This window comes from Anabas testudineus, chromosome 22, assembly GCF_900324465.2.
Source record: "Anabas testudineus chromosome 22, fAnaTes1.2, whole genome shotgun sequence".
Taxonomy (NCBI): Eukaryota; Metazoa; Chordata; class Actinopteri; order Anabantiformes; family Anabantidae; genus Anabas; species Anabas testudineus.
In genome coordinates, this window is record NC_046630.1 from 582,721 (window position 1) to 596,489 (window position 13,769).

Consider the following 13,769-nt stretch of genomic DNA (forward strand, 5'->3'; position numbering starts at 1 on the left):
GGATTAATGAAGTCTTTAGCATCCTTTACCTAAGACTTAATACAATACTTTATATACAAACACGTGTAGATTTACTTCACATTTTTTTCCTCACTGGCTCGAGGTGGAACTACTATAATAAAAATTACTGAAGACACAACTGTACTTAAAGTTAATATTGAGTTCAGATTAAATTACTGAATGATTAGTGCATTTTAGTTACATACAAAGTTTTTATTTCTCATTACGACAAAAACACAAAAACTGAGAATTTGGTTTTAATGTCTAAACCTGAGAAACTCTGTTCAGACCATCAGGAATTAGACCAGAATGAGATGTGTTTCGGACTAGGCCAGGTAATACCACATCCAGAGTCCGCGTCAAAACCACAGATCAGTCCAGACTAGCTCGGACCAGTGCGGGCAACTACAGACCAGTTCAGGAATATGACTGTTCCAGGCAAGACCAGGAGTCAGTCAGCTCCTAACTCAGACTAGTCCAGACGAGGAACAGCCTGAGCAGGTCATAGCAATTAAAGAACCAGACCAGTCAAAATGACTTCACTTCAGACTGGTTCATACCAGTCCAGACCAGTTTAAAGTAGTTCAAATCAGTCTGCAGGAGATGGGTTTAACTTGTTCAACTTCATTCTGAAGAGTCCAGGCACTTTGACTGGTTGGAGCCAGTCCAGACCAGTACAGATCAACCTGAACCTGCAGAGTCCAGAGAAGTTCCTGACCAGTTCAGATCTGCCCCGACTGGTCCAAGTACCAGAACAACTTCTAACAGTGCAGAATAAAGCAAACCAGTTCATGCTAAAGAAAACCAGTCCAGACCACTTCAAATGACCTGGTAAAGGTGGATCTGTTTGAGGGCGTCAGGGTCTGTGTCTCTGCCCAGGTAAACGTTGTAATCCACAGGAAGTTCCTTCACCCAGTCGGGCTGCAGCGCCTCCTGTTGGATACAATTTAATTATAGAAGTGAACTACAACTCCCAGGGTGCATTTCGGTGGCAGACTTTCTTCAGTTTTACCTGCAGTGCGCTTAGACTCTCTTGCAGACTGGGAACAGTGACCAACAGAGATCCAGTCTTCCTAAAGTTCTGCATGATGAACCTCCACGCTCTGCGCGCGCGCGCACACACACACACACACACACACACACACACACACACAGTCATTATCTGTGTAGCTGTTAGCGTGCACGTCTTTCAAAAACATCACTGTGACCATTTGTTTGCTCCTCAAACCTTCAAATGTCAGTTTGAGGGTTTGTCTGTTGTTCTGTGTATTCTGTTTGTTTCTGTGTATATTTGTGTGTACTTCTGTGTGTACTTCTGTGTGTTCTCACCTCAGCTGCCCGCTGGGCTCCACGAAGAACTCAAACACATTGTTCATGATTAGAACATCTGCGTTCTGTAGCAGAACATCCTGTGTGCAGATGTCAGCATGGAGAACCTGCAGGAGAACAGACTCTACAGAACCTGGTTCTACTGAGAACTACTCTTGGTGCAGACTCTAGGCTCATGGCCTGTAAGTTTGAGATTAGTTAAAGAACACTGGCACTAGTCAAGAACCACAGGACAGACAGTCATGACGTCACTGTTTTGCGCTTTAGAAACTTTCTTGGACTAACAATGGTCCCCCCACCCCAGAGACCCCCCACCACAGTGGAGACAAACCTGAACTCGATCATTGAGTCTGAATCTCAGCAGCACGTCGTTCTGCAGCTGAACAAACTCCCGACTGAGCTCCACACCGATGAGCTGAGAGGCTGAGCTGTACACGTGACCCTGAACACAACACACAGACACTAGATCAGCGCAGCACCACAACACGACGTGCATCTGATTTACAGACGTCTTCTAACTGTGACTTTAATGAAGTTTGTTTTCAGTCCCATTTATTTTATTCTTGTCTCTGTTCATTAGTGTCTGTTTGGCCTGTGGGGGGCGCTGCAGCTCTTCAGTCTGTGCAGAAGAAGCAGAACTTCTGCAGAACACATGCATAAAAACAGGAGAAAGAAAACGTGTGTGTGTGTGTGTGTGTTTGTGGTGACCTCTGACCCCATACAGCACAGCTCCCAGTCTGGACCCAACATCCACCAGAACCCGACCGCTCAGGTCTGGGAGAACATTCTGGAAAAGAAACTGAAGCTCCGACACCGAGAACGAGTGAGAGATGAAATCTGCAGGAGGAGAAGAAGAAAACGGTCCCAGTCTGGTCTGATGTGGATTCATCCAAATATCCGGACCACGCTGCTCAGACTGAACTGGACTGAACCAGCCTCAGTCAGTAATGACATGATGATCACATGTTACAGTGTTGACATGTTGTTCCCACCCAGCGGCGCCGTCCTGGAGGATCCACAGCTCAGGCAGTAGGTCCGGCTCATGGTTCCCTCTTCACACAGAACATCCACCTGCTCGTCATCATACAGGAAACTGTCGACGTGAGCGGTCGGCCGCGAGCGCTGCTGCATCTGAAACACACAGCTTCATCGTCATCGTGGCATTTTGACGTCCAGACTCCTCCGATTAGAAACCAAATATTTCAAAACTATTATTAAAAACGAAATATGGATAAAAACATAGATCAGAATACATAGAAACTATGTAGTAGTACTGGTAAGCAGTAAAGTATAGCTTAGTCTGCAGTAGCAGCAGTACTTTGTGGTAACAGAGGATAATTTTTAAACATGGGTCTGTACTGTGGTTTATATGACTTATAATAAATTTAATGTAATAAACTGACGGACAAAGTATTCGACTACCTTGATGGGGTACAGTAACCAGTACCTGTAACACTTCTCTAAAATGGAGTATAAAATAGTATAACATACAAATTTGGAGCAGTACCTGTACCGTACTTTACTCACTCCCTCAGGTATTTGCAGGTACAATAAGTATTTCCTGAGTGTTTGTCTTTAAACCGACACAGTTTTATTGCAGTAATACTGCAGTATTACTGTATTACTGCAGTACCTTGTGGTGAGCTGTGGTCTCCGAGGGGAACATGGCGTCCAGAGGCAGTCGGGCTCTCAGGTGCTCAGCGATGCTCTGCAGCATCACTCTCCTGTTGTCCAGCAGCAGCTCGTCCAGCTCGTCTGCAGGAGACACGCACGGCATTCTGGGTAATGTAGTCACAGTAACCGAGGACCCCTAAAGTACTCCAACTACTACATGTACGACTGCAGTAATACAGTGATGAGTACCGATAGAATCTGAACCAGTGTTGAACCCGAGTCCAGATTTGTTCCTCATGATCCTGATTTCTGAGCAGAAAACTAGATAAACTCAAGTCCAGTAGCAGTTAATGGACTTCGGTTCGGTTTAGGACATGTTTTACCTGCTGGTTCTGTTTTCTAGTGTCATGAGTGAAGAGAACCGAGTCACTGCAGAACTGGGGCGGCTCTCCGGACCATGTGCAGCAGCAGCTGAGGGGGGTTTACCTGAGTTTCGGACCCAGTCCAGCAGCTTCGGGAGCTCGGACGGACCCACTTTGTTCAGCAGCTGCTTCAGCTCCGACTTCGCTTGAGGAAAATTCATGTCGAACCATAAAACCCAGTTAGTGGCTCCGCAGCTCTCAGAAACGTGTCTGAGACTGGTTCCGGATCCGGATCCTCTTCTTCGCGGTAAAGAAGCAGGTGGTGGACTACTGCCACCAACCGGACGGAGTGCGGCTTTGACTGGATCCTCATTGTTCAGCTCGGTCTGTGGACGAACCTGAATCCAACCTGAGTTTTGTCCGAACCACTCGATGTGTTCTGTTCTCTGCTGGTCGGTCGGTGTCCCTGAAGACACCAGAACAGGTTCGTGTCCTGTTCTGGTGGAAGTCCAGTTACTGTGATGCTGATTGTTCAGGCTGGGGAACTCTTCATTTACATGATGACCAGAAAAACCGAGGTGGGGGCTCCTTTAACTGGTACTGGGATTAAAACTGGGTTAAAACTGGGATTAAAACTGGGTTAAAACTGGGATTAAAACTGGATTAAAACTGGGTTAAAACTGGGGTTAAAACTGGATTAAAACTGGGTTAAAACTGGGGTTAAAACTGGGTTAAAACTGGGATTAAAACTGGATTAAAACTGGGGTTAAAACTGGGTTAAAACTGGGATTAAAACTGGGTTAAAACTGGGGTTAAAACTGGGATTAAAACTGGATTAAAACTGGGTTAAAACTGGGATTAAAACTGGGTTAAAACTGGGGTTAAAACTGGGATTAAAACTGGATTAAAACTGGGTTAAAACTGGATTAAAACTGGATTAAAACTGGGTTAAAACTGGATTAAAACTGGGATTAAAACTGGGTTAAAACTGGGATTAGAACTGGATTAAAACTGGGTTAAAACTGGGATTAGAACTGGATTAAAACTGGGTTAAAACTGGATTAAAACTGGGATTAAAACTGGGATTAGAACTGGATTAAAACTGGGTTAAAACTGGATTAAAACTGGGATTAAAACTGGGATTAGAACTGGATTAAAACTGGGTTAAAACTGGATTAAAACTGGGTTAAAACTGGGATTAAAACTGGATTAAAACTGGGATTAAAACTGGATTAAAACTGGGTTAAAACTAGATTAAAACTGGGTTAAAACTGGGTTAAAACTGGGATTAAAACTGGGTTAAAACTGGGATTAGAACTGGATTAAAACTGGGTTAAAACTAGATTAAAACTGGGTTAAAACTGGGTTAAAACTGGGATTAGAACTGGATTAAAACTGGATTAAAAGTTGGATTATTAGGGTTCACCTGTGGTTCTGACATCAACATTTCTCAATTTGTAACACCACAGAGACCCTAACACCACAGAGACTCTAACACCACAGAGACCAGACCTTAACCCCATTAAGAATCTTTGGGGTCTGCTGGAGAAGACTTGTGCAGCGTCCGACTCTCCATCATCCAAACAAGATCTAGGAGAAAATTTAATACATCTCTCTTTCCACCACCAGTGACCAAACTGAACACACACATACACTAACTACACCCCACTCTGACCTGACTGACCTAAACCTCCACATACTGCACTACACAGCTGGACCTCTCATTCTACCCAATGGACAACTTCTGTGTGTACAGCTCTACCGCCATTACACACACATACACAATATTTATATGAATGTTAATTACGTTTTTCTCTACTTACTGCACTTTATTCTATTCTATTTTATTCTATTTTTATAAGAATTACTTTATTTTATTTGTATACTTGTACATACTTCGATTTAGATTTATACTACCACCACTCCACGGCTGCTACAATTTCGTTATATTCTGTACAATAACAATAAAGGCTTCTGATTCTGATTCTGGAGGGTGTGATTGTTTTTGGACGGACAGTCTCAGTCTCAGACTCTGTAAGTCTGACACAGAACAGTCCTGTCAAAAGTCTCAACAACAGATGAAAGACTATGAAATTTCCACTGTTAATCATTGTCAACAAGTACTGGCTTAATTTGGGCTTTTATTAAGAAGGACGTCACCGGAAGTCCTGTGTTATGTTTCCGCGTCCTTTAATCACGTGGTCAGGATTCATCCAATGGAGTTATTGTGATCGAAGCTATGTTGTCTGTATTTCAAAATAAGAGCACAGCCCTATGGCAATTTCCAGTCTACCTAAGCCCAGAAAATGGACAAAATGTTAACTAAACAGCAGCTTTAAAAGTCCCAATAATACCAACCTGAACAACTTTCTGCACCAGAGAGAGCTGCTCTTCAATTCGGCATAAACAAATTCCAGCAAAAAATGAAAATGTTTTAATAAAATTCTCACTTTGTGTCAAAGTAGAACATCTTTCATATAGAAGTCAACCGGGGAAACAAACTATTTACGACTTCTTCTCATGTATTAATGATATCTCACAAAGATGTGACTTATATATATATAAAACGTACAGAATTTTTTATAAAACCACATTTAGTCAAAACACTATAAATAAGATGTTTGAGAAAGTCTCCATTAATGATAGTTTTATAATAACACAATAATTAAAAGTTTTTATTATAAACCGTTTTTATTATAAATTATTTTTATTATAAACTGTTTTTATTATGAACTTGTTTTTATTATAAATTATTTTTATTATAAAATAAACAGGAGGACAGAGGACAGGAAGACAGGAAGACGGAGGACAGGAAGACGGAGGACAGGAAGACGAAGGACAGGAGGACGGAGGACAGGAAGACAGGAGGACGGAGGACAGGAGGACGGAGGACAGGAAGACGGAGGACAGGAAGACGGAGGACAGGAAGACAGGAGGACGGAGGACAGGAAGACAGGAAGACAGGAAGACAGGAAGACAGGAGGACGAAGGACAGGAAGACGAAGGACAGGAAGACAGGAAGACAGGAGGACGAAGGACAGGAAGACGGAGGACAGGAAGACAGGAAGACGGAGGACAGGAGGACGGAGGACAGGAAGACGGAGGACAGGAAGACAGGAAGACGGAGGACAGGAAGACGAAGGACAGGAGGACGGAGGACAGGAAGACAGGAAGACAGGAAGACAGGAGGACGGAGGACAGGAAGACGGAGGACAGGAAGACAGAAAGACGGAGGACAGGAGGACGGAGGACAGGAGGACGGGAAGACAGGAAGAGAACCACGTCAGTGAACAGAAACCAGACGGGACATCTGCAGCTTCAGTGGACTGAATGTCAAACACCAGGACTTGGTTACGGATCGGGACCTGGTCTCCGATCAGGACCTGGTCTCTGATCAGGACTTGGTCTCCGATCAGGACTTGGTCTCCGATCAGGACCTGGTCTCCGATCAGGACCTGGTCTCCGATCAGGACTTGGTCTCCGATCAGGACTTGGTTACGGATCGGGACCTGGTCTCCGATCAGGACCTGGTCTCCGATCAGGACTTGGTCTCCGATCAGGACTTGGTTTACGGATCGGGACCTGGTCTCCGATCAGGACCTGGTCTCTGATCAGGACTTGGGCTCCGATCAGGACCTGGTCTCTGATCAGGACTTGGTCTCTGATCAGGACTTGGCCTCCGATCAGGACCTGGTCTCCGATCAGGACTTGGTCTCCGATCAGGACTTGGTCTCTGATCAGGACTTGGGCTCCGATCAGGACCTGGGCTCCGATCAGGACCTGGTCTCCGATCAGGACCTGGCCTCTGATCTTCTGTTTTGATCTTTTTCTCCTGTTGCTTGTTTTTATTTAAACATTTTACCTGCAGTTCCTGACACTCACCAGAAGGTGTCAGCAGGTGACGGCGCTGTTTCTGAAACAAAACATGAAAAAATAGTTTTAAAATTTATTTTACTCTTCTTTATTTCACTCTTCTTCTTTATTTCACTCTTCTTCTTTATTTCACTCTTCTTTATTTCACTCTTCTTTATTTCACTCTTCTTCTTTATTTCACTCTTCTTTATTTTACTCTTCTTTATTTTACTCTTCTTCTTTATTTCACTCTTCTTTATTTCACTCTTCTTTATTTCACTCTTTTTTATTTTACTCTTCTTCTTTATTTCACTCTTCTTTATTTCACTCTTCTTTATTTTACTCTTCTTTATTTTACTCTTCTTCTTTATTTCACTCTTCTTTATTTCACTCTTCTTTATTTCACTCTTTTTTATTTCACTCTTCTTTATTTCACTCTTCTTTATTTCACTCTTCTTCTTTATTTCACTCTTCTTTATTTCACTCTTTTTTATTTTACTCTTCTTCTTTATTTCACTCTTCTTTATTTCACTCTTCTTTATTTCACTCTTCTTTATTTCACTCTTCTTTATTTTACTGTTTTTTATTTTACTCTTCTTTATTTCACTCTTCTTTATTTCACTCTTCTTTATTTCACTCTTCTTTATTTCACTCTTCTTCTTTATTTCACTCTTTTTTATTTTACTCTTCTTTATTTCACTCTTCTTTATTTCACTCTTCTTTATTTCACTCTTCTTCTTTATTTCACTCTTCTTTATTTTACTCTTCTTTATTTCACTCTTTTTATTTTACTCTTCTTTATTTCACTCTTCTTTATTTCACTACTTTTTTTTTTACTCTTCTTCTTTAATTCACTCTTCTTTATTTCACTCTTCTTTATTTCACTCTTCTTCTTTATTTCACTCTTTTTTATTTCACTCTTCTTTATTTCACTCTTCTTTATTTCACACTTTTTTTTACTCTTCTTTATTTCACTCTTCTTTATTTCACTCTTCTTCTTTATTTCACTCATCTTCTTTATTCCACTCTTCTTTATTTCACTCTTCTTTATTTCACTGTTTTTTATTTTACTCTTCTTTATTTCACTCTTCTTTATTTCACTCTTCTTCTTTATTTCACTCATCTTCTTTATTCCACTCTTCTTTATTTCACTCTTCTTTATTTCACTGTTTTTTATTTTACTCTTCTTTATTTCACTCTTCTTTATTTCACTCTTCTTTATTTCACTCTTCTTTATTTCACTCTTCTTCTTTATTTCACTCTTTTTTATTTCACTCTTCTTTATTTCACTCTTCTTTATTTCACTCTTCTTCTTTATTTCACTCTTTTTTATTTCACTCTTTTTTATTTCACTCTTCTTTATTTAACTCTTCTTTATTTAACTCTTCTTTATTTCACTCTTCTTTATTTTACTGTTTTTTATTTTACTCTTCTTTATTTCACTCTTCTTTATTTCACTCTTCTTTATTTCACTCTTCTTTATTTCACTCTTCTTCTTTATTTCACTCTTTTTTATTTTACTCTTCTTTATTTCACTCTTCTTTATTTTACTCTTCTTTATTTCACTCTTCTTCTTTATTTCACTCTTTTTTATTTTACTCTTCTTTATTTCACTCTTTTTTATTTTACTCTTCTTTATTTCACTCTTCTTTATTTCACTCTTTTTTATTTTACTCTTCTTCTTTAATTCACTCTTCTTTATTTCACTCTTCTTTATTTCACTCTTCTTCTTTATTTCACTCTTTTTTATTTCACTCTTCTTTATTTCACTCTTCTTTATTTCACACTTTTTTTTACTCTTCTTTATTTCACTCTTCTTTATTTCACTCTTCTTCTTTATTTCACTCATCTTCTTTATTCCACTCTTCTTTATTTCACTCTTCTTTATTTCACTGTTTTTTATTTTACTCTTCTTTATTTCACTCTTCTTTATTTCACTCTTCTTCTTTATTTCACTCATCTTCTTTATTCCACTCTTCTTTATTTCACTCTTCTTTATTTCACTGTTTTTTATTTTACTCTTCTTTATTTCACTCTTCTTTATTTCACTCTTCTTTATTTCACTCTTCTTTATTTCACTCTTCTTCTTTATTTCACTCTTTTTTATTTCACTCTTCTTTATTTCACTCTTCTTTATTTCACTCTTCTTCTTTATTTCACTCTTTTTTATTTCACTCTTTTTTATTTCACTCTTCTTTATTTAACTCTTCTTTATTTAACTCTTCTTTATTTCACTCTTCTTTATTTCACTCTTCTTCTTTATTTAACTCTTTTTTATTTCACTCTTCTTTATTTCACTCTTCTTCTTTATTTCACTCTTTTTTATTTCACTCTTCTTTATTTCACTCTTCTTCTTTATTTCACTCTTTTTTATTTCACTCTTCTTTATTTAACTCTTTTTTATTTCACTCTTCTTTATTTCACTCTTCTTCTTTATTTTACTCTTCTTTATTTCACTCTTTTTTATTTCACTCTTTTTTATTTCACTCTTCTTTATTTTACTCTTCTTCTTTATTTCACTCTTTTTTATTTCACTCTTCTTTATTTCACTCTTCTTTATTTCACTCTTCTTTATTTCACTCTACCATTGTTAGAGTGCGATGACTGTCACTATAGACCATCTCTATGTCCATACTTCATTGACTGTTCTTTATGTTGAATAAAGGAGATGCCCCTTCTTGACCTCTCGATGATGAGAAGCTGAGCAAGCGGAGCGATGCAAACTGAGACAAGAGCATGTGTCCATGTGTCTTATTAGCTGGAGGCTAATATATGTGTCAGGGATGTCTACTTCGGCTGGAGCAACGGGAGAGAGTTCCCTGGCGGCAAGAGAGCCAACAACCATGTCCCATTATTAAAATATGAAATTGAAATGATATCAAACAGTATTTTTCTTTCGACTCTAATCAGCTGTTGCTCTAATTTATTTATGATTAAAGTTTTTTAAAAGTATTTTCTGCTGGTTCTGTTTCTTGGGTTGATCCGCAGTGGACTCGCTTAAATCCTGAGACTCAGATCAGCACTCACCTGACGCACAGGTGAGGACGAAGGTGGAAAATTGACAGTAAAACCAGGAGAACAGGTCTCCAGAGTCCGCCAGGACCTGGTTTATTCACAGTTCTCATAAACTGTGACCACAGAATGAATGTAGGTAAATAAAAACAGAAATATTCATTAGATTAAACTAATTAACAGTGATAATTGATTTTTGTGGCGCCAATTAACATCAACTGTTAATAACGGTTTTCATTAGTTCGCAACAGTCGTGTGTAGCTCTACTATAATTCATAGTGTACTCTTATTAAAGAGTGATGATTACACATACCTAGGAACCATCAGGACTTTAGAGCTCTCAGCTGTCTCCACAGCTTATTTTTATTTCTCACTGTAGTAACTACGTTTTTAATTATGTTTGAATTAGTTCCTGTGCACAGAAGTAATAAAATGTGAAATAATGTAAAGTAGTAACAAATCAGCTTTTTATCTTTCTACATCGTTCCTTTTCCTTCTTGTCTGTGAACTGTACCTGACGCAGGTAGGAACTGGCGCTCTGAGGACTACACTACCCATGAACCTCAGCGGCTGTGGCCCCGGTAACGTCACCAATTGTTACTGGGTGGTAGCTCCTTTAATTCCGTTCAGTTTCACTGCATTTTACAGGCACAACAATAAACTGAACCAGTTTCTTTACGTTTGATTGCAGAGATGTTTTTTGTAACACGAATTGTTTGCTAGCAACAACCTTTGGAATTTGCTGCAGAGTGAGACCTCACACGTTTCCTCCTGTCTTTGAGGAAAGCAGCAAGGTTGCCAGGGCAACATCCCAGTCCTCAACGCATGTAACACCTGACAGGTAAGACTCACCTGTCAGGTAAGACTCACCTGTCAGGTGTTACGACCTGACACAGAACATTCCCGTAACAGGTGTTAACTATGGTAACTAACTGTAGTAACTAACTGTGATAACTAACTGTGATAACTAACTGTGATAACTAACTGTAGTAACTAACTGTAGTAACTAACTGTAGTAACTAACTGTAGTAACTAACTGTGATAACTAACTGTGATAACTAACTGTAGTAACTAACTGTGATAACTAACTGTGATAACTAACTGTAGTAACTAACTGTGATAACTAACTGTAGTAACTAACTGTAGTAACTAACTGTGATAACTAACTGTGGTAACTAACTGTAGTAACTAACTGTAGTAACTAACTGTGATAACTAACTGTAGTAACTAACTGTAGTAACTAACTGTAGTAACTAACTGTGATAACTAACTGTAGTAACTAACTGTAGTAACTAACTGTGATAACTAACTGTGATAACTAACTGTAGTAACTAACTGTAGTAACTAACTGTGATAACTAACTGTAGTAACTAACTGTAGTAACTAACTGTGATAACTAACTGTAGTAACTAACTGTAGTAACTAACTGTGATAACTAACTGTAGTAACTAACTGTAGTAACTAACTGTAGTAACTAACTGTAATAACTAACTGTGATAACTAACTGTAGTAACTAACTGTAGTAACTAACTGTGATAACTAACTGTGGTAACTAACTGTAGTAACTAACTGTAGTAACTAACTGTGATAACTAACTGTGATAACTAACTGTGGTAACTAACTGTGATAACTAACTGTAGTAACTAACTGTGATAACTAACTGTAGTAACTAACTGTAGTAACTAACTGTAATAACTAACTGTGGTAACTAACTGTGATAACTAACTGTAGTAACTAACTGTGATAACTAACTGTGATAACTAACTGTAGTAACTAACTGTAGTAACTAACTGTGATAACTAACTGTAGTAACTAACTGTAGTAACTAACTGTGATAACTAACTGTGATAACTAACTGTAGTAACTAACTGTGATAACTAACTGTGGTAACTAACTGTAGTAACTAACTGTAGTAACTAACTGTAGTAACTAACTGTGATAACTAACTGTAGTAACTAACTGTGATAACTAACTGTAGTAACTAACTGTAGTAACTAACTGTGATAACTAACTGTGGTAACTAACTGTAGTAACTAACTGTAGTAACTAACTGTAATAACTAACTGTAGTAACTAACTGTAGTAACTAACTGTAGTAACTAACTGTGATAACTAACTGTGATAACTAACTGTAGTAACTAACTGTGATAACTAACTGTGGTAACTAACTGTAGTAACTAACTGTAGTAACTAACTGTGATAACTAACTGTAGTAACTAACTGTAGTAACTAACTGTGATAACTAACTGTAGTAACTAACTGTGATAACTAACTGTAGTAACTAACTGTAGTAACTAACTGTGATAACTAACTGTAGTAACTAACTGTGATAACTAACTGTAGTAACTAACTGTGATAACTAACTGTAGTAACTAACTGTGATAACTAACTGTGGTAACTAACTGTAGTAACTAACTGTAGTAACTAATTGTGATAACAAACTGTGGTAACTAACTGTAGTAACTAACTGTAGTAACTAACTGTGATAACTAACTGTAGTAACTAACTGTGATAACTAACTGTAGTAACTAACTGTGATAACTAACTGTAGTAACTAACTGTAGTAACTAACTGTGATAACTAACTGTGGTAACTAACTGTAGTAACTAACTGTAGTAACTAACTGTGATAACTAACTGTGATAACTAACTGTAGTAACTAACTGTGATAACTAACTGTAGTAACTAACTGTAATAACTAACTGTAGTAACTAACTGTAGCAACTAACTGTGATAACTAACTGTGATAACTAACTGTGATAACTAACTGTGGTAACTAACTGTAGTAACTAACTGTGGTAACTAACTGTGGTAACTAACTGTAGTAACTAACTGTGATAACTAACTGTAGTAACTAACTGTAGTAACTAACTGTGATAACTAACTGTGATAACTAACTGTAGTAACTAACTGTAGTAACTAACTGTGATAACTAACTGTAGTAACTAACTGTAGTAACTAACTGTAGTAACTAACTGTGATAACTAACTGTAGTAACTAACTGTGATAACTAACTGTAGTAACTAACTGTAGCAACTAACTGTAGTAACTAACTGTAGTAACTAACTGTGATAACTAACTGTAGTAACTAACTGTAGTAACTAACTGTAGTAACTAACTGTAGTAACTAACTGTGATAACTAACTGTAGTAACTAACTGTAGCAACTAACTGTGATAACTAACTGTAGTAACTAACTGTAGCAACTAACTGTGATAACTAACTGTAGTAACTAACTGTAGCAACTAACTGTAGTAACTAACTGTAGTAACTAACTGTGATAACTAACTGTAGTAACTAACTGTAGTAACTAACTGTAGCAACTAACTGTGATAACTAACTGTAGTAACTAACTGTGATAACTAACTGTAGTAACTAACTGTGATAACTAACTGTGATAACTAACTGTGATAACTAACTGTAGTAACTAACTGTAGTAACTAACTGTGATAACTAACTGTAGTAACTAACTGTGATAACTAACTGTGATAACTAACTGTAGTAACTAACTGTGATAACTAACTGTAGTAACTAACTGTAGTAACTAACTGTGATAACTAACTGTGGTAACTAACTGTAGTAACTAACTGTAGTAACTAACTG

At 37.9% G+C, this 13,769-nt stretch overlaps 2 protein-coding genes across 2 annotated transcripts in view; one reads left to right on the top strand and one right to left on the bottom strand.

The window, feature by feature from the left end:
- Positions 1-168: 168 nt before the first annotated feature.
- On the bottom strand, positions 169-3,614 carry zgc:109986 (class I SAM-dependent methyltransferase). The gene is made up of 8 exons (XM_026340538.1): positions 3,430-3,614; positions 2,963-3,084; positions 2,322-2,460; positions 2,045-2,166; positions 1,661-1,771; positions 1,330-1,436; positions 1,013-1,103; positions 169-933 (listed from the first exon to the last, which is right to left on the bottom strand). The coding sequence occupies exons 1-8, from the start codon at positions 3,524-3,526 to the stop codon at positions 820-822; spliced, it is 903 nt and encodes a 300-aa protein (XP_026196323.1). The 5' UTR covers positions 3,527-3,614; the 3' UTR covers positions 169-819.
- Positions 3,615-11,016: 7,402 nt separating this feature from the next.
- The window catches only part of heatr4 (HEAT repeat containing 4), a 13,458-nt gene continuing 10,705 nt past the window's right edge, over positions 11,017-13,769 (top strand). The window contains exon 1 of the mRNA XM_026339156.1: positions 11,017-11,028. The gene's annotated coding sequence lies outside the window, so the exon portion shown is untranslated. The remainder of the gene's footprint in view (positions 11,029-13,769) is intronic.

What these genes read in the sequence shown, in the direction of transcription:
- zgc:109986 (XM_026340538.1), bottom strand. Translation starts at nt 3,526, where the DNA reads ATGAATTTTCCTCAAGCGAAGTCGGAGCTGAAGCAGCTGCTGAACAAA. An exon ending in GACTCAATGATCGAGTTCAG is followed by an intron (nt 1,437 to 1,660) that starts GTTTGTCTCCAC and finishes GTTCTCCTGCAG; the next exon opens with GTTCTCCATGCTGACATCTG. An exon ending in GAGCCCAGCGGGCAGCTGAG is followed by an intron (nt 1,104 to 1,329) that starts GTGAGAACACAC and finishes GCGCGCGCGCAG; the next exon opens with AGCGTGGAGGTTCATCATGC.